The sequence below is a fragment of the Squalius cephalus genome, assembly GCF_949319135.1.
Source record: "Squalius cephalus genome assembly, chromosome: 25".
Classification (NCBI taxonomy): domain Eukaryota; kingdom Metazoa; phylum Chordata; class Actinopteri; order Cypriniformes; family Leuciscidae; genus Squalius; species Squalius cephalus.
The window spans coordinates 3,528,595-3,549,418 of NC_137146.1; the positions used below are offsets into that span (position 1 = coordinate 3,528,595).

General features: G+C 38.3%; 1 protein-coding gene across 5 annotated transcripts; it reads right to left on the minus strand.

The window, feature by feature from the left end:
* Positions 1-602: 602 nt before the first annotated feature.
* Positions 603-20,380, minus strand: LOC307153364 (uncharacterized protein). Of its 5 annotated transcripts, none has more exons than XM_079862787.1 (9): positions 20,194-20,311; positions 14,626-14,682; positions 13,164-13,208; positions 12,992-13,060; positions 12,047-12,265; positions 11,682-11,951; positions 4,358-4,636; positions 3,176-3,418; positions 603-2,579 (listed from the first exon to the last, which is right to left on the minus strand). In XM_079862787.1, exons 2-9 carry the CDS (start codon positions 14,654-14,656, stop codon positions 2,371-2,373), a joined length of 1,365 nt encoding a protein of 454 aa, XP_079718913.1. In that variant the 5' UTR covers positions 14,657-14,682; positions 20,194-20,311; the 3' UTR covers positions 603-2,370. The 5 variants fall into 5 exon arrangements, with proteins under 5 accessions (XP_079718913.1, XP_079718912.1, XP_079718914.1 ...); XM_079862786.1 differs by lacking the exon at positions 20,194-20,311 and adding an exon at positions 16,642-16,716; XM_079862788.1 differs by lacking the exon at positions 20,194-20,311 and adding an exon at positions 15,045-15,525.
* Between the last annotated feature and the right edge of the window lie 444 nt (positions 20,381-20,824).

The window sequence follows — 20,824 nt, forward strand, 5'->3', positions numbered from 1 at the left end:
GACCACCACCCCGGAGCCTTTAGGTAACTAAAGGCACCGGGGTGGCGGTGCCACCGGCTTGGGCCCGTAATCGCTGCTCGCAGCTATATTTATCATTGCTGCAGAATATCAGAATCCTGATCTACAGCAAACTAAACTACTGCTTTATCGTTATTTGTAATGTAAAGGTATTTCTACATATGCATTTCTACATACATTATTCATTTATATTAAATAGTTATTAGATACTTAAAATAATATTTTTTTTGTGAGTGTGTATATTTACCGTAGTATGTAGGCCTATTCTGGGAGTTCTTAATCTGCATTTGGTATTCACATTTATAATATCTGGTGTATTATTATGGTGATAATGTTATTAAGGGATCCATAAATGGTGGTCCAACTGAAGATGCAGACGTCAGTAAGTAATGAAAACCACGGTTTCATTCATAACATTTTTTTTATTTGAACACTTAGAATTATAAAAATATACTATACAAGGAACAATAAACAGGAAAAATGAGCAACCAGTGTTGCATAACCAGTAAACCAACTCAATCCTGCAGTGACCTCTTGATGCTGGGCACCAGTTTGCCTTTTAGTGGAGAATCACTGAACTACAGTTGCATTGCAATAAAAGTTTATTGCTGCAAACAGTTATAATTTTGATGATACATTTTATATACATATTCAATTAAACAAGCCGAAAATGCTTTGCTTTTTAATAGTCTGAACAAGTTATTAAACATGAATAAACAGTGCAAATGCAAATACATCAAAGTCCCTTTCTAAAAGTGGCGTTCACTCTCCTGAGCATCTCCACGTATCCCAAAGGTGATTTACATTAGCAATTTGATATTATAGTCGTAATCTTCATTATATTAAAGGGATGAAATGAAAATTCGCTCATGATTTATGCCGTTCAATGCGCTGCAGTTTCATAATGTGCTGAGGTTACCTCAAGCGTGAACCCGAGTGTGACCGTTGGCCGGAAGGGATGAAAGAAAAATATAGTGAAAATAGTAGTTTAAAATAATCATATTTTTCTCTCACACACCTTTTATTTATCTTCAAAGACAATGATTCGTCAGCTTGGGTCATTTGGATTACCGTAGTGTTCACTTTGTGTGGTTTTTGAGGAGTCGACTTTGGAGGTCCATGCACTGTATTTGTAAATGTAAATGATGTGAGAATTTGGAGAGTTTTTTAAAAAATATAAACGATTAAACGGAGGCTATTATAACTTAATTTATTCAAACATTAAATATTGAAGAAGAGGTTGAGTAAAAATGAATATGAAATATATTGCATATATTTAGCAAAATGCTCCTTTATATTGTTTATTTGTCGAGCTACGGACACTGAATGGCTTTTCCCGGCTAAATATAACGTTACTTGACATATTACAAGCTGTTTTATTGAGATCCTTTCATGCTTGGAAATGATTACATGACACATTTCGGCAAGTTGTGCTGTATCTTTCAACATACCTTCTGATGTTCATTCATGTTTATGCTATAACTAGTAGTAAAGAGAGATGATCGGTTTCCCCTTAGGTTACTGGTAGGGTTGGATTAGGGTTAGACAGTATATAGGGAACATTGGTGGAAAAGACTTGAGAATTTGAGAATTTATATCGGAAGTCAAAATGAGAATTGATCATTGGTAAATCATAATGTGGTGCTTTTTCTTCCAAGTTCTTTCATCCTTTTTATTTGCTTGTTTGTTTCTTCTCCTGTTTTACAGTGTTACACCAAATTCTGTGACCCATCGGATTATGTGATCGTAGTAGGCGCTTCAAAATGAACAAATCTTTTTTCAAGTCATTTCGTTAATTTCAGCAGAAATAGCAGAATATAATTAAAATGTTACATGTTAATAGCCAAATTCTCCAAACACATCAAATGTTGATCACATTTAAAATAAGAAAAAAATTGCAATGCAAGGCCAAGGCCAAATTATGAGAAACAGAAATGATTAATTCATTGCTTATCTGGGTCTTCAGGCCATGCAGTCTGTTAGTTTACCTCACCTCCCGATCTGAGCCGTTTGTTCATGACATGACATCCCCATAAACTGAGCTTTGCAGTCTGTAATACCGGATACAGAATTGATTTGTTCATCTTCCGAGTCTTCAGGTTCGAGTCGTTCGTTCATCACGTGACATAATGTGAACAAACAAACCTAACTCGAACCCGAAGACTCGAAGTGAACTAATAATTTCTGTTTCCAGTACAGCGCATGCACGGTAAACACAAAATGAACAAATAACTCTCTGAGACAACTCTCTGTTCCTGAGTCAAAACGTTCAAAATGACCGTTCATGACCAACCCATCATTAATCTCCAGGTCCCATTGTGTGGTACACCGCCTCCTGCCTCGTAACCCACCTCAGCCTTGTCCTTGTCCTCGGCTAGCATGTGGTAAATTGGTGAATTGGATTTGATCAAAGTCTCCACCTGTCCACCTGTCCATCACCTGAAAACTGAATCCTCCACGTTTTCTGCACTTCAGCACGATCAGCACCACGATCAACACCCCGAGAACCATCAGAATCACAGCCATAATGATGGCCAGCACATTTACAGGCTCTGGTTGTGCTATGAGAAAGAAGGAGAATGCATTTTTTAATACTAAAAATAATGAGAAGTGGTGAAGTAAGAATTGGAAGTGACTGTAGTTCATTATGAGTAATGTCAACATTAAAATGCACGGACAATGAAAGTGTTCATACAGTTCTGCGTGCATGTGTTTTTTGCCCTGAAACTGGGTGTAGCCGATACTTTGTGAACCGTTTCTGCTGTTGATTACCACAGAAAATGAATTAGACTCGTCTCTCAGCTTACAATAACAAATGTTTTTTTTGGCAGGTTATTATCGTTTAACTAAAACTTGAAATTAAGTAAAAGCTGAAATTAAGTAGCTGAGATTGAACTTATTTTATTTCAATTAGTTGCCAATTATGCCAAAGCAACATTTCAAATGTTCATTAAGTTTCAGTTGAAGCACTAAAATTACTTAAAAAAAAATAATAAAAAAAACACAAAACAAAATTACTAAAACTTTAAAATTGAAATGATAATATAAAACAAAACTAATTCAAAATATGAATAAAAACTATAACAGAATATTAATTATACTAAAATAACACTGGCTTATGGACATGAGTAGCATGTGTGTGTGTGTGTTTAGGTACCTGTGTAGCTGTAAACGTTGCTGAAACGGGAGAAACCTTTCTCACACACCCTCCGGCAGCTGTACAGTCCTCCTTCCTCCACGGTAATAATGTCTGTATTTTTAGGCAGTCTTCGGCATGCAAATGAGTCATTAAAGAGTGTGTGATACCAGTAACTGGACGTGCAGTCGTCAGGACAGTCTTTGCAGAAACACTCCAGATTCTTAGGAGACGTTGAATCCACAGTAGCAGCAGGAGGCCCACCTGAACCACACACAGATATGACTTGCAAAAGAATTGATTCAGTGGTTGTTCCTGTAACTCAGCTCGTAGGATAGAGACTTAACGTTAGCTAAGGTCATGGAGAAACTCCCAGTGAATGCGTATCCTGATAAGGATAAAAGCATCTGACAAAGGTATAAATGAAACCGCTCTGACAGATTCAGTGCAGGGTTCCCACACTTTGGTTAACTTCAAATTCAAGGACCTTTCAAGGACTTTCCAGGTCCAATAGCCTCAAATTCAAGGACTTAATTTGGGGACACATTTCAAGTGAGAGCAAGGTTACATCATGTTACACTTGTAAGATACATTGTTACCGTTTTGCGCGCGGGAACATGGCAACGTACAACACAAAGTACCTCACGCAACGTAACGCGTAAATGCGCGTAACTAACGTAAATCAAGCAAGCTAGTGTGCATAGGCCACGAAGTGTTGACGAAATAACATTAGCGGACCGGAGGGAATAATATGTCATTTAAAAAAAACTTCTTGCACAAAATAAATTCAAGAGAGTAATTTGTTCATGAATCAGACTATAGGCTACTGGTGAAGCGGTATGCTTGCTTTTTTTTCTAATCATTACAATTATTATTACTAGTAATGTTTTATAATAATTTATATATAACTGATATATTCATACATATCTCATTTGTACTGCAAACTTAGTGTAAAGTATTATTATATATAAATATTGCTTAAATATATATATTTTTATTTATATTAGTATTATTGTTATTATTATTAATGTAATCCTTTTTATTATAATTATTATTATATACTATCACATGGCACTCTTACATATACAGTATTCAGGAATGCCATGGTACCCTGTCCAAAAAATACTTTCTAGTTCTAGTACTATCTAGTAGTGGTTGTGTATAAATGAAGGGGAGAGGTGAGGCAGTTATTGTAATGTTTACCTATAACTTTTAACTCCTGGGCATCAGAATCTCCTTCCTGCCAGGCAGCGTCTGCACTGATGTGGCTGTACCTGTAGGTGGCGTGACATTTGTACTGCCCGGCATCAGCTTGTGTGGCGTTGGTGATGATGTATGTGTCTTCTGTTGTGTCTGGGATTGCCTTATTATCCTTATAGAATGTAGCCTTTTCTGCTTTCCCACCCCAGACTGCACACCTGAGAGCCACGCTCTCCCCCAACCATGCAGGAGCGGCTGGAGGGTCCAACATCACCCTGAGCTCTGAGACACACAGACACACAGAGACACAGGTCAGACATCCATCATCTACTGCTGCACGAACCTGATGCTTCATTTAAAGTATGGTGTTACTGACATAAACTACAGGCTATTGGCTGTTTAAGAAAAAGGGATTCAAAATGTATATTGGAATTTTTGGAATTGAATCTATATTGGAAAGAAAAAAAGTGTCCAGGGTGCTCAAGGAGTTCAAAAAAGTGTTTTTGAAGGTGCTCTTTGGGGTCGGGAATTCAATCACATGTAGTCGAATTTCTGCACACAGAAATTGTACAAAATGCTTATAAGAAAGCTCAGTCTATTCCTAGATCAGAGCTATTCCAGAAGAAGACAAAACGATCCTGTTTACAAAATCAGGCCTATTTTGTGACAGAATATAGCTCTTTGGCCAATCCCATAAAAAGGATTATACACTCAAATTGGAATCTTATCAAGAGTGATCCTGTTCTTAGAGAAGTGTTTTCTGCATCTCCAAAAATTAGTTTCAAGAGGGCTCCAACACTACGAGATAGGCTAGTATCTAGTCATCTTCCTGCCAAAAAACAGACTACTTGGCTTAACAGACAGTTAAAAGGTACTTACAAATGTGGGTCTTGTAACCATTGTTCTAGTATTAAAGAATGCAAAGAATTCTGTCATTTCAAGACAGATAAGATGTACAACATAAAGGCATTCATTAATTGCAAAACTACTTTTGTGGTATACAGGTTATCTTGCTAATGTGGATGTTTTTATGTAGGCCGGACCAAGAGGTGTCTCAAAGAGAGTATCGGAGCATAAAAATGCCATTAGAAAAGCTCATTTAGATTACCCTATGGCACAACACTTTCAAAATGTACACAATAGTAATCCAGAAGGCCTAATGGTTGAGGGTTTAGAAACGATCAAAAAGAGTATTCGGGGTGGTGACCGATTAAAATGACTTTTACAGAGAGAAACATTCTATATATATGAGCTACAGGCCACAGTGCACCCTGGGTTGAATGAAGAAATAGATTTCAGTCCTTTTTTGTGATAAATGCTTTCTGTGTATAGACTTTTTTTCTTTCTTTTTTTTCTTTCTTTTTTTTTATGTATATGAATGTATATGTGTATGTGTATATATGTGCATAATATATATGTGTTTTTTTTATTCTATTTACAATGTAACCACCTAGTGGACCTTCTCTGTATGTGCATGTATTTTGTCATTCAGGTGTTTCTAATTAGCACCTATAAAAGAGGAAATTGTTTTGATCGCTGATCGATTGCTCCTGTCTGCCTCGCTGCCTGCTGTGAGTGTGTTTGTGTGCTTCGGTGCGGTAAGCTCCGTCTTAGCCTTATATTTCTTTGTTTTGAACCATCATTTTACTACCATTCCTAGTTGTTTATATTACTACATTTTACCCAACATCTCAGATTAACCTGACATCGCTAGCTTTTGTTATTAGTACTACTAGCACAAAACGCTAGTAATTCGCTAGCCTGTTAACGCGCCACCCGTGCGCTCAGCTATTTTATTTATTTATTTTTCTCTCGCGCGTCCGCGCCTTTGAGTTCATAAAAAGCTCAGGTGAGTAAGAATCAGTCAACAAACACGGTGAGTAATGTCTTGTCCTGTTATTGTCACTTGCACTTCATGTCACGTTTAGTATAGCCTTCTCTGTCGACAATATAGGATTTATATGTGATAAATGTAAGGAGACAGTTAGGTTGACAGAGAAGATTTCAGAATTAGAAACACGCATCCAAACTTTAATTGAGGATAGTAAGAGTGCTAGTGCTTTAGATGTTTTGGATGCGCATAGAATAGTGAACACTTTACATGGCGTGGTTCCGGCTGAAGTAGAGCCTTTGCAGCCGGGCAAATGGGTGACAGTGAGGGATCGCTCTAGTTGCGGATCTAAAAACCACTCTTCCGTTCCGATTACCATAACAAATCGATTTGCCCCGCTCAGTGAAACACCCACTGAGAATGATTGTGCCCTAGTTTTTGGCGATTCTATTACACGGAACGTGAAAATAGAGACACCAACCACCATAGTCACATGTTTGCCGGGAGCCAGAGCGCCTGACATCAAAGCAAATTTAAAAGTGCTGGCTAATGCTAATCGTAAATTCTCTAAGATCATTATTCATGTCGGCACTAATGATGTTCGACTCCGCCAGTCGGAGATCACCAAAATTAATATTAAAGAGGTGTGTGAACTTGCAAGTACGATGTCAAGGACTGTAATTTGCTCTGGCCCTCTTCCTGTTCGCAGGAGCGATGAGATAGTTAGTAGATTGTGTTCGCTTAACGGTTGGCTGTCTCGGTGGTGTCCGCAACATAATATAGAATTCATAGACAATTGGAAAAGTTTTTGGGGCAAACCTGACCTGTTGAAAAGAGATGGTATTCATCCCTCCTGGGATGGTGCTGCTCTTCTCTCTAGTAATATGGCTCATAGTCTTAGAGCTCAAACATGACAATCTGGGGCTCAGGTCAGGAAGCAGACAGACTGGCTAAACTGACCGTCTGCTAGCGGCCTCGCGTCACCCAGGTCAGATAAATCCTATCACATAGAGCCTCTTTCACCTAGCTATCATCATATAGAGACTGTGTCTGTTCCCCGAATTTGGAAATCCAAAAAAAGTTTTAACCCATCTAAGGTTAAAAATTTAATTGATGTTCAACAAATAAAAAACAGCTATAATACAGATGAGCAAATGCTAAAGCTTGGGTTGCTGAATATTCGATCGCTTACTTCAAAAGCACTCGTTGTTAACGATATGATTTCAGATAATAACCTAGATGTGCTGTGTTTGACAGAAACCTGGCTAAAACCAAACGATTACATTACTTTAAATGAATCAACCCCGCAAGATTACTGTTATAAACATGAGCCTCGTCTGAAACGCAAAGGGGGTGGTGTTGCTGTAATTTATAGTAATAGTTTCAAAACCACTAAGAAATCAAGTTTCAAATATAATTCTTTTGAAGCATTGGTGCTTAATGTAAAAATATATAGTGTAAACGATAAATCACGTTTGAGATTTGTGCTGGGTACTGTATACAGGCCACCAGGGCACCATACAGACTTTATCAAAGAATTTGCGGACTTTCTATCAGAATTAATATTGACTGCAGATAAAGTACTAATTGTTGGTGATTTTAATATACACATCGATAATGAAAAAGATGCATTGGGATTGGCATTTAAAGACATTGTAAATTCAATTGGAGTTAGACAACACGTGTCAGGACCTACTCATCGTCGTAATCATACTCTAGATCTAATATTATCACATGGAATAGATGTGGATGCCGTTGAAATTCTGCAGCAGAGCGATGACATCTCAGATCATTATCTAGTCTCGTGTAAACTTCATTTAGCCAAGGCTGCAAAGCCGACTCCGTGTTTCAAATATGTTAGACCTATTACTTCTGCTACTAAAGATTGCTTTATTAATGATCTTCCTGATCAGTTTCATCATCTCAGCATCCCAGATAGCTTAGAAGAACTCGATATTGCAACAGAAACTTTTAACTCTCTCTTTTCCAGCACTTTAGACACAGTTGCTCCGTTGCGCTTAAAGAAGATTAAAGAAAATAGTCCAACGCCGTGGTACAACGAGCACACTCGGGCCCTTAAGAGAGCAGCCAGAAAAATGGAGCGCAACTGGAAGAAAACAAAACTAGAGGTATTTCGCATTTCATGGAAGGAGAGCTCGATTGCTTACAGAGAGGCTTTAAAAGCTGCTAGATCTGCTTATTTTTCAACCCTATTAGAAGAAAATAAACATAATCCTAGGTATTTATTTGAAACGGTGGCTAAACTAACGAAAAATAAAGCTTCAAGCCCAGAAGTTTCCAAGCAACACAGCAGTAATGATTTTATGAACTTCTTCACTTATAAGATTGATAATATCAGGGACAAAATTATAACTATGCAACCGTCTACTACAGTATCGCATCAGGCAGTGCATTGTAGCCTCCCTGAGGAAAATTTTTATTCATTCGTTGCTATAGGAGAGGAAGAATTTACTAAACTCATTAAATCATCTAAATCGACAACATGTATGTTAGACCCTATACCAACTAAGCTACTGAAAGAGATGCTTCCAGAGGTCCTAGATCCTCTTCTTAATATCATTAATTCATCTTTGTCTCTAGGATACGTACCAAAAAACTTTAAGCTGGCTATGATTAAACCGCTTGTTAAAAAAACGCAACTTGATCCTACAGAATTAGTCAATTACAGGCCGATCTCGAATCTACCTTTTCTGTCAAAGATATTAGAAAAGGCAGTATCCTCACAACTGTGTTCCTTTCTTGAAAGAAATGATATCTGCGAGGATTTCCAGTCCGGATTTAGACCGTACCATAGTACCGAGACAGCTCTCATTAGAGTCACAAATGATTTGCTCTTATCATCCGATCGTGGTTGTATCTCGCTATTAGTGTTACTCGATCTTAGTGCTGCGTTTGACACCATTGACCACAACGTTCTTTTAAATAGATTAGAACATTATGTTGGCATTACGGGAATTGCACTAGCATGGTTTAAATCATACTTATCTGACCGTTATCAGTTTGTAGCAGTAAATGATGAGATGTCTCATCGATCACAAGTTCAGTATGGCGTACCACAAGGCTCAGTACTAGGACCGTTGCTGTTCACTCTGTACATGCTACCCTTAGGAGATATCATTAGGAAACATGGCATTAGCTTTCACTGTTATGCTGATGATACTCAGCTGTATATTTCTTCAAAACCTAACGAAACTTATCAATTCATAAAATTAACGGAATGCATAGCAGATATAAAAAATTGGATGACTCGTAATTTCCTACTTCTAAATTCAGAAAAAACAGAGTTTCTAATTATTGGACAAAAAACTTCCTCACGTAATAACCTAGAATACTGTCTAACACTTGATGGCTGCTCTGTTAAGTCTTCGTCGTCGGTTAGGAACCTGGGTGTGCTCTTTGATACCAATCTTTCATTTGAAAGTCACGTGTCTAGTATCTGTAAAACTGCATTTTTCCATCTTAAAAATATATCTAAATTACGCCATATGCTCTCATTGACAAATGCGGAACAATTAGTTCATGCGTTCATGACCTCAAGGCTAGATTATTGCAATGCTCTACTGGGTGGTTGCCCTGCACGTTTAATAAACAAACTACAGCTGGTTCAAAACGCAGCAGCTCGAGTTCTTACCAGAACCAGGAAGTATGACCATATTAGCCCGGTTCTGTCAAAACTGCATTGGCTCCCTATTAAACATCGCATAAATTTTAAAATATTGCTGATTACTTACAAAGCACTAAATGGTTTAGCTCCGCACTACTTGAGCGAGCTCTTAACGCATTATAGTCCGTCACGTCTATTGCGATCTCAAAATTCCGGCCAGTTGATAATACCTAGAATATCAAAATCGACTGCTGGCGGTAGATCCTTCTCCTATTTAGCACCAAAACTCTGGAACAGTCTTCCTACCATTGTCCGGGAAGCAGACACACTCTGTCAGTTCAAAGCCAGATTAAAGACACATCTCTTTGACCTAGCATTCACATAATACATTATAGACTTCTATAATTTAATGTTAGGCTGCATAGATTAGGTCAGCCGGAACCGGGAACACTTCCCATAAATCCTGATGTACTCGTTACATCATGAGAAGAATGGCATCTACGCTAATTTTAGTGTCTGTGTTTATCCCGAGGTTTTCCTGCAGCCTGCCGGATCCAGGCCGTATCCAGATCTGACGAAGGACCTTCGCCTGGACCGATGACAACGCAGTGCTGAAGTGCCAACTAGTCTCTCCCTATGGAGGATCCCTCTACCACTCTACAGATAAGGCGTTGTCGGGAAATTCGTTTCGCGTTCCTACCCCAAAGCAACAAAATAAAATAAAATTCTTTATCAAAATTTATAAGGAAAGACAAGTACTTTGTTTAGGCTTGGCTTGTAGGGAATTCCAAACCTGCGTATTTTCAAACGCACATAACTATAGAACCCATTCTAAATGCGCATGTGAACGCCATCAGCGTTTCTCACAGGTTCGCGTTTAAAGTCTGTGTAGAGGGAATGGTGTCGTCTTAGCGGCCCCTAATTTAATAACAAATGATCGTTGCGACGGAAGCAAATCAATCAAAACTAACTTTAGATGGAAAATAACTTAACTCTGCTATAAAGCCAAAACAATCTCTGTTACCTTAAATTATACGCTTATCTCTGTGAAGCTGCTTTGAAACAATCTACGTTGTTAAAAGCGCTATATAAATGAAGATGACTTGACCTTGACTTTGTTTGGAAAGCATATCCTGAAGAAGGCTGTTTTGCCGCTACGCGTGGATTTCCTTCGACTACATGTGAATCTATATTGATCAACTTTGTCTTTGTGATGCAAATGAGTAAATAGTTGCTATACAGTAGGAGGATAGACGGATAAACCCTGATCTTGGAGAAGTGTTAGACTTTATACTGAGATCTGACTTTTATAGACTTTGATGTTTTGAGAAGTCTGAGCACAGTTTGAGCTATTGTTGAGATTCGCCCTGTAACTAATAGAGTTGACAGATGTGAGGTGTCTTTTCCTCAACATCTGAGAATCAGTTTCCATTTGCTCTCCAGTTTAGTCCCATGGCTCTTTATGGAAGCCATTGAGATTTAGAGGATATCGTCTGTAATTTTTGAGGAGGACCTGATTCAAGGAGTCCATTAATCCTTACTCTAAACTAGAGAACATGGTCTATTACTTGACTATTACATTCAGATTTAATTATTGTGAAAATTCAATATACTCTAACATCACTTGCTTAACATGTTCAAGAGCATGTACGACTGATGGGAACTAGCTTGTGGTCAGAAAAAAAAATTCTAGGAAAGTCAGTGAGATCCAGTGTTGTTTTTAAATTGAGTTTAATTGCATGGACGCAGATAATCTACAAATCATGGAACTATATAAAAGCGAGTAAATAATGACAGAATTAGTATTTTTGTATTTCCCTTTAACTACACAGGGGATCTGAAATACATCAGGGAAATGAGTAAGGAGTCACCTGTCATTTTCAGCGTCACAGCATTGCTTCGTCGTGTACCGTTCTGGCACCAGAAAGTGGCTCTTTTTGCTTCTTTCATTTGTGCATATATAACAGCCATCTTGTTATTAAGAACATCGGGTTTTAGCCTGAAGCCACTCTCTCCCCGCAACACAAAACACTCCCAGCCATGCGCATCATCGTCCACATGCAGCATCAGGTTTCTTCCACCACCTTTGGACATCACAGCGCCACCTATAGATGGAGAGAGCTGAGCGTGAGGCTCCAGCTCTGAGAGAGAGAGAGAGAGAGAGATGATGAGGAACAGCAGGAGGAACAGATGATCATGAGGGAACGTTTAGAGTTATTTAGGATGGTGTTCATACCTTCGACAGTGAGTGTGTACTGGTCGCTCTTCGATCCGTCCCGCTCACATTCGTATATCCCGTTGTCTTTTGATGTCACTGCTGTAAGAAGCATTGAAAAACCCTGATGTGATTGTGGATCTCCATCAATGAACCATTTTATCAGTTCACCCCCTCCTTTACAGATCAGAGTGATGTCATCTCCAGCAAACACATCTGGGAACCACGGCAGGAGAAACACTGAGAGAAAGAATACAGACACATAAGAGACACGTCTTCTGTAATGCCAGGTTGTCTGACTACTTTACTATTGTAAAATGCACTGCCCGTCAAAAAAAGTCACTGTTTGGATTTAAATGTGCAAAAGCTTATAAGTCTATGATTGGATCATTATTGCAGTGAATATTATGTTTCTAACATGTTATATATTTGGCAACAGTTCTTCTAACTCTAACTGATGGAGTGTGTAGCTTTTCATTTCTGAAATAATCATGTAGGAAGAACATCATGTTCATATTCCAGGATGACAATGTCCAGATTCATCAGGCTCAGATTGTGAAAGAATGGTTGTGAAAATCATTTTCTCTCATGAATCCAGAGCTTAAATTCATTGAAAGTGTTTGGGATGTGCTGGAGGAGACTTTACAGAGTGCTGGACTCTTGCATTGACAACACAAGATCTTGATGACCTCTTGATTGAAATAACACCACAACTTTTTTTTCAATCGAGATGTAAATACATTTTTGGTCTGGACTCAGAGGTGCCGATTCATGTGAGAAAATGATTCTTCAAGCTCCTCACAACCATTCTTTCACAATCTGAGCCTGATGAATCTGGATATTGTCATCCTGGAATATGAACATGATGTTCTTCATACATGATTGTTTAAGAAATTTAAGAACGACAGGAATTACTTTGGACAAGGTTGGAGGTTCATTATAAATGACCCTCAGTGAGGTACTTACTGACACTAGAAACATCAATATGCTGGTTGGGTGAAATGATGAGGTTTCCTGCACCAAAGTTCTGCAGATCTGCATTGGTTTTTTCTTAATGCTGTGCTTTATAATAGATTTGATAGTATCTCTTTTTTTTAGCTCCTCTGATCTTGTGCACAATGAAAATGTGTGTATTTACCTTCTGGTTTTTGTCCCTTGTCTTCTCTTATGAGAGCCAACAACACTGTGACATAAAAAGATAAATCTGATTATTTCTGCACTAAGAAACTACATCTTTCATTTTAATTTGCAGCTTCATTGACATTGAAATGAGACGGCGGCACCCAGTCAGTTTTGGGTGAATCATGAAAAAAATGGCAGTGAAATGCAAATCTGTGTAACAAAATGATCATATTAGTAATATAATTAATATTTCTGTGAAATCTGCAATAAAAGTGGATAATTTTGGGGGGAAATTTTCAACATTTATCATCATTTAATGTCAATTAACCAGACAAACAAAGCTTATTAAACCATTTGCCTCTTCTGTTGCATGAAAACTGCAAACTGGTTGGTTTGATTTAAAGGGGTCATATAATGGTACATGCACTTTTACAAGTTGATTGTACTGAAATGTGTGTTATCAGTGCCTGTACACAACCATCATAAAATTATAAAAATCCATCCAGTGGTTTTTTTAAAATCTCCTTATATGTTTGACCCTCTCTGAAATCAAGCCGTTCGATTTTGTGACGTCACAAAATCGACGCCCCTCCCACGATTAGTGATTAACAGCAACGCGTTTCAACACAGACCCGCCCTTGCTCGTGAGCGAGCTGTCAATCATAGCCCGCACGTCATTGTTGATACCCTCACTGGAGTGCTGTCTATGAGCAGAATGGCGTCTGCGATTGTGGTGTTCTTCGGTGTAATAAGGAACACAGCAGTCATTTTGATGTAAATGAGCAGTGGCTGAGTTTTGTTTTTGAAGGGATATGCCCAAAGGATTAACGCGGGGATTCCCTCACGGGGATTCCCCACGATTGCAATCATTTCACACCAGACAGCTTTACAAACGAGAAAAAACGGATCGGTACCAACGTGTTCCTGCTGAACCTCCAGAAGAAGTGAGTGTAATGTTTTATTAACCTTTATAATAATATTTATATTAATCTTTGCAAATTTGCAAACCTTGCTGCACGCTTCACGATGAATGTTTACACTGTTTACACTCAGGGTACATTACAGCATGTTTTCTATGTACGACGTTCTCAATATAATTCATAATCCCACGTTTATAATGAACAACGCATTATGGTTATTGTGTTATTATTTCAAACGGTGTACGCACAGAACAGAGGGGCGGGGTGAGCAAAGCTCATTATCATTTAAAGACACATGCACTTAAACGGCGTGCTGAAAACAGCTGTTTTTGACCAGGTAAAATTAGTGCTTTCTTACAATACTAATGAGAATTTTTAATTAAAGTATATTACAAACTTTTAATTTAGACCCTAAAGAATCATATTAGATTGTACAAAAATGGCATTATATGACCCCTTTAAAATTCAACATGACTGTAGCAAATATCAACAGAATCAGAAACCCATTACACAGAATCAGACAATAAGATGATGCTGCATAAACTCTTGTGTTTTTACCTGACAGTGTCAGCAGAGACCTCATGTCCATCCGCCGAGCCGAGCCACGCTGTCCGTCTGTCAGAAAGAGAAATATGGGGAAGTGGACTTCAACAATAACCGAACAAAAATAAAACAATAGGTAGTTATATTTGTAACAACAAAAATTGTGCAGTTGCGCCAAAACCATGTGGCTTCAAACATTAGTCAACTGTAAATGCATTAATCTGATCCAGGCCAGTAACCCATTCAATTATTGTTGGTCAAGAACTGGAGGAATCTCATCATTCCAGCTATAAATTGTCCTGCATGATTCCTGTAAAATGAGCTTGACTGGATCTTGAAAGGATCATAGACTGAGCCGATCACTGACAAAATCCCACGGGCACGTCTACTATGATTTGCCCTTTACAGAGTACAGAGTGTCTGTCTGCACTCACCATTGAAGCCCTAGAGCCCTTTCCATCCGCAGTTGATCTCGCTCCACGTTAAGCTCACTGATATTATTTGATCTGTCTTGCTCTGGAATGGATTGCAAGACCTCACAGCTGTTGCTGTCCCTCTGTGTCAGATGGAAACTACCTTAACTAAGAGCAGCCAGATGTTTGGCAATCTGGATTGCTTTCTTTCTTCTCTGCTCTTCACATAATCGTCCATATTGAAATTCTTGTAAACAGTGTCCATTTCCTCTTTCCGCCTCCACATGAATGCGCACACTCATTGGGCAGATAACTTGGATTTAGCAGAGACAGATCTGTCGTTTGTATAACTGCACACCCGAGTTTCATGACCGCGCACTGGTTTTCCTCTTGATGTTGAATTAGCCCCTCATTGACAATAACAGGAAACTCCACCAGCCGCAGCGATTTGGAACCATGTTTCATGGTTTAAAATACAAATAGCAGAGGCGCCATGCCCATTTAAACCGAGGGGGGAAATGGATTTGAATGCAGCTTCCAAAAGACAAAAAATTATATTTTTTACATTAGATAATTAACCCTTTAAAGCGTACGATCACACCGGTGCGATTAGAACGTTCAGTGCGTCACGTGATCAACTGCTAAATTAAAGGTGCTCTAAGCGATGTTGGGTGACGTCACTTCTTGTTGATGTTCAAAGTATTGTCAAACAAAACGGAGGCTAGCTCGACCCTTCCTCTTCCTCATCCCGTCCCTTCCCCCTCCCTTCCGTGCTTCCTGAAACAGTCATGAACCATTTAGAAAAACCAAAATGGATTTACACTCCTGTTCAGCAAAAACAGAGACACCTGAATGTGGGATCGGAAGCCCTTCTGCCGGCGGAGTTCTCGACACCTTTTGAACGCTTTTCCGATGTAAATTTGGGACTTCGCGCGTTCCTTCTCCTTTTCCTTCTTCTTTGTTATTTGTTCATCGGAATGTCGTCTCTATGGTCGTGTGTTGGCCATATCAGAATTCTCAAGAATATAAATTTTTAACGTTAGTCTTTGTTGTTGTCTAGGACATCTCTCCTCTAGCTAACTTCCCTCTTCATTTCTCTCTCTCCTCCACTCCCCACACCCCCCTTCATGTGCATGCGCACTAACCCCCCAAAATCTGCCAGAACCGATCACCGCGAGATGCATGCCGGTTAGAAATGTGTCCGAGTGCGGTCCACCTTGCTCTATCTCATGCTGATGTAGGCTATCTAAAAAAAACTCTTGCGACAGCGAGGCGGCCGTGTCGGATTCTGCAGTCGAGCGAAGTTTTTCTCCACGACTGCACTGATCAAAAGCATGATGGGAAATGACTGGCTGATGACAGAGCTTAATGCTCATTGGTTTAAACAACTGTGATGTAGGCTATTGTTCTGTTTTAAAATGTTTGATTTTAAAACTCTGATATCATGTTTTAATGTGTATAAATTATGTGTGAATATTCCTAATCTGTCTGACAGTTCTCTCTATGGGATATGTAACTGTTTTCATATTTCTAAAAACATATAAAAACATGTCTGTATTAAAGCAAAAGTGATTGATAAACAAGTCTTTCGAATGGAATTAAACAACAAGCATCCTACCTTTTGTAAGATAATTGAATAACATGAGTCGTTTGTAACTTTGTGAACCTTTACTGAACTCAAGGCAGAACATACATCTAGATGAAAGCCCCAGAAAACATTTTCATTCCTCCTCTCACTGCAGCTGCTATATCTCCAACAGCCCTCGGCTGAGCGCATCTCAAAGGAGCCTATTGTTTTGGAGCACACTATAGACCTTATTCAGAGCAGCGCATGAAAGTGAGGCTGTGAGGGATGGACTTGCCATGTTTCCAATGCCATCCACTGTAAAAAACTATATGTGACCCTGGACCACAAAACCAGTCACATGGGTACATTTTTTGAAATTGAGATTTATGCATAATCTGAAAGCTGAATAAATAGGTTTTCCATTGATGCATGGTTTGTTAGGATAGGACAATATTTGGCCGAGATACAACTATTGAAAATCTGGAATCTGAGGGTGCAAAAAAATCTAAACATTGAGAAAATCTCCTTTAAAGTTGTCCATTTATGTTCGTGATTGTGCTGCATTCACTCACAAAAATAAATGTTTTATATATTTATGGTAGGAAATGTACAAAATATCTTCATGGAACATGATCTTTACTTAATATCCTAATGATTTTTGGCATAAAAGAAAAATCAATAATTTTGACCAATAAAATGTATTGTTGGCTATTGCCACAAATAAACCCGTGCGACTTGTGACTGGTTTTGTGATCCAGGGTCACATATAAAGCTCCTAGATTACTTACACAGTAAAAAAACGTTGGGTTATTTGTTTTTATTTTATTTCCCCGGTGTTGATATCAGGCTCAGAAAAATGTCAGGAAACATGATTCCTGGCTGCATGTCAATTTCCAATTTTCTACAGCTTATTTTGTCAGGAGTTTTTGTCAACTGAAATTTCTTGGAAATATATTTTTTCCAGTGTTTGATTTGATTTATTTATTTTATTTTCACAACAAAAACATAAAAAACAGTGTTATACATTTCACAAAAAGAATGTGATGGACAATTGCCGAAAAACCCTCAAGGGGCTTAATTAGTGGCAATCTCCATAGAAACAATTATATTTAACAAATGAAAAACATATTATAAAACAATTTAAAATTGGATTTAGAGCACAAACCCATAAATTCAAACAACTTAGTAACAACAATTTTACTCTCTGTTTAAACTGTTCTTTAGAAACCTCAATAAATGATGTGGGAAGACTGTTCCATACCTTTGACCCTCTGTATAATATACTAAACTGTGTTTGAGTCGTACGAGAGTAGGGAGGCCTAATAAGACAACTACTACGAGTCGGATACTGGTGAAATTCATTATTAAAAATAAAAATATTACAAAAGTGCTGGGGAAATAACTTTTTTATAGAGCTATAAACGAATAAAGCAATTTGAAGCTGATTCACTTGGTAAACACTAAGAATACTTGCCTGAGCAAACAGTGATTGGGAGGAGTGTCTACGATTTACACAAAATATTATTCTTAAAGCTCGCTTCTGAAGTCGAAAAATAGATTCCAGTTTAGTTGGGTGGGTAATAGCCCAAGCAACATTACAGTAATTGATATATGGATACAACATTGAGTAATACAACATATACCGACCACTTTGGCTATTTTTGTACTTATGGCACTAATATGAGGTTTCCAAGATAAAGAGTAATCCAGTATAACGCAGAGGAAACGAGCAGATCTAACATTGTTAATGGAGATATTTGAATTTTCATTGAAGATTTAAATGTGTCAGACTTAATACCAAACAATATATAACTTGGTTTTTTTTTTATGTTGAGTGACAATTTGTTGGACTTGAACCAAGTAGATAACTTGTCAAGTTCTTCAAGAACTTTGGACAGGGCTGGTAACACAGAAATTGGTCTATAATTGTTAAAAATAGCATGGTCATATTCTTTATAAACTGGTGTAATTTTTGCTATTTTCAACTCTACAGGTACAATTCCTTGGTCTAGGGAAAGATTACACTCACCTAAAGGATTATTAGGAACACCTGTTCAATTTCTCATTAATGCAATTATCTAATCATCCAATCACATGGCAGTTGCTTCAATGCATTTAGGGGTGTGGTCCTGGTCAAGACAATCTCCTGAACTCCAAACTGAATGTCAGAATGGGAAAGAAAGTTGATTTAAGCAATTTTGAGCATGGCATGGTTGTTGGTGCCAAACGGGCCGGTCTGAGTATTTCACAATCTGCTCAGTTACTGGGATTTTCACACACAACCATTTCTAGGGTTTACAAAGAATGGTGTGAAAAGGGAAAAACATCCAGTACGCGGCAGTCCTGTGGGCGAAAATGCCTTGTTGATGCTAGAGGTCAGAGGAGAATGGGCCGACTGATTCAAGCTGATAGAAGAGCAACTTTGACTGAAATAACCACTCGTTACAACCGAGGTATGCAGCAAAGCATTTGTGAAGCCACAACACGCACAACCTTGAGGCGGATGTTGAGGAGGTGGTGGTGTAATGGTGTGGGGGATGTTTTCTTGGCACACTTTAGGCCCCTTAGTGCCAATTGGGCATCGTTTAAATGCCACGGCCTACCTGAGCATTGTTTCTGACCATGTCCATCCCTATATGACCACCATGTACCCATCCTCTGATGGCTACTTCCAGCAGGATAATGCACCATGTCACAAAGCTCGAATCATTTCAAATTGGTTTCTTGAACATGACAATGAGTTCACTGTACTAAAATGGCCCCCACAGTCACCAGATCTCAACACAATAGAGCATCTTTGGGATGTGGTGGAACGGGAGCTTCGTGCCCTGGATGTGCAGCCCACAAATCTCCATCAACTGCAAGATACTATCCTATCAATATGGGCCAACATTTCTAAAGAATGCTTTCAGCACCTTGTTGAATCAATGCCACGTAGAATTAAGGCAGTTCTGAAGGCGAAAGGGGGTCAAACACAGTATTAGTATGGTGTTCCTAATAATCCTTTAGGTGAGTGTATAAATATAAAGTAATGGTTTAATGATATCAGGGTAAATTGCTTTTAATATTTTACTGTCAATCATATCATGTCCTGGTGAAGTCTTTTAAGTTTCATGAGCAGAACAATCCAAAAACGCATTAAATAACAGTACAGCCCATTGAAGAGATGCATGTCTGTCACTCACAGCCTTGCTTTCATTCCCATTAAAAATCAAAGATGGCGCTGCTATGAATAGCTTATAGATAACAGTAGCTAAGACTAACATATTCATACTAAAAGCCAAAAATACGTCAATTTTGATTTCATGACGACTAAGATGTGATGCTTTTTCAAACTTGGATTTTCTCAGTTTTTGCAACATATATCGAACAACATTTTTTTTTATTAAGTTTAGGTTAGGTTAGTTATTTTTAGGCTTCAATAAACACTTTCTGCTTGTCTACATCATTTGGCCTAGTACATAAACACAAGCATTGTAACACATTGCATACATGAACAAGATAAACCATAACAAACAATTCTCTCTTTTTTAAAGTGTGCTCACAACTTTTTTTAAATGGCCGTGCAAGTTTGCCAAGTCAGTTTGTTGTCACATATTTTACCTTAATGTTCCACCGTTTGTGCAGTGCGTGGGTGAAGAAACAGCGGCGTCTTCCTCATGCAGCTCTCCTACGATGCATTCTCAGCAACAACAATCGTCGGTGATAGCCTACTCCCCACAAACGATAAGCTTGTTTCCTCCGCGGAAAACTTTTTTCCTCAGAAGTGCAGCTCGCAGTTTCCTCCTGCAAATCAGTCAACTTGTCCAATAGTCTCCAATTAGACCCAATACAGTCCATCGACGAAGACTTAAATCCTAACAAATAAAACCAGCACCCATTACGGTCAAACATTTTGACTTTCTAGACTTTCAATCGAGCCAATGAAAGAATTTACTTTTTTGATGAAAGAATTTACATTTTTGTCAGATCCCATATGAAGTGATACTTCTGTGGCTCTCTCTGAATATTTAAGATAATAGTCACTTGTGATGAAACATTCTTGTACATCACTGCCTTTTTCTTTCTTTTTGTCTCTTGAGGTTTTTTTTCTACGCATTTTTTGAAATGTGAATGTATATAAAAAAAATATGATAAAGCAACTTATTTATTATTGTGATTATTATTTTCATTGCTGCAGTTCAAACACAGATACTAAAAGGTCAAAATCCTGATTTCAATACAGCATACTAAA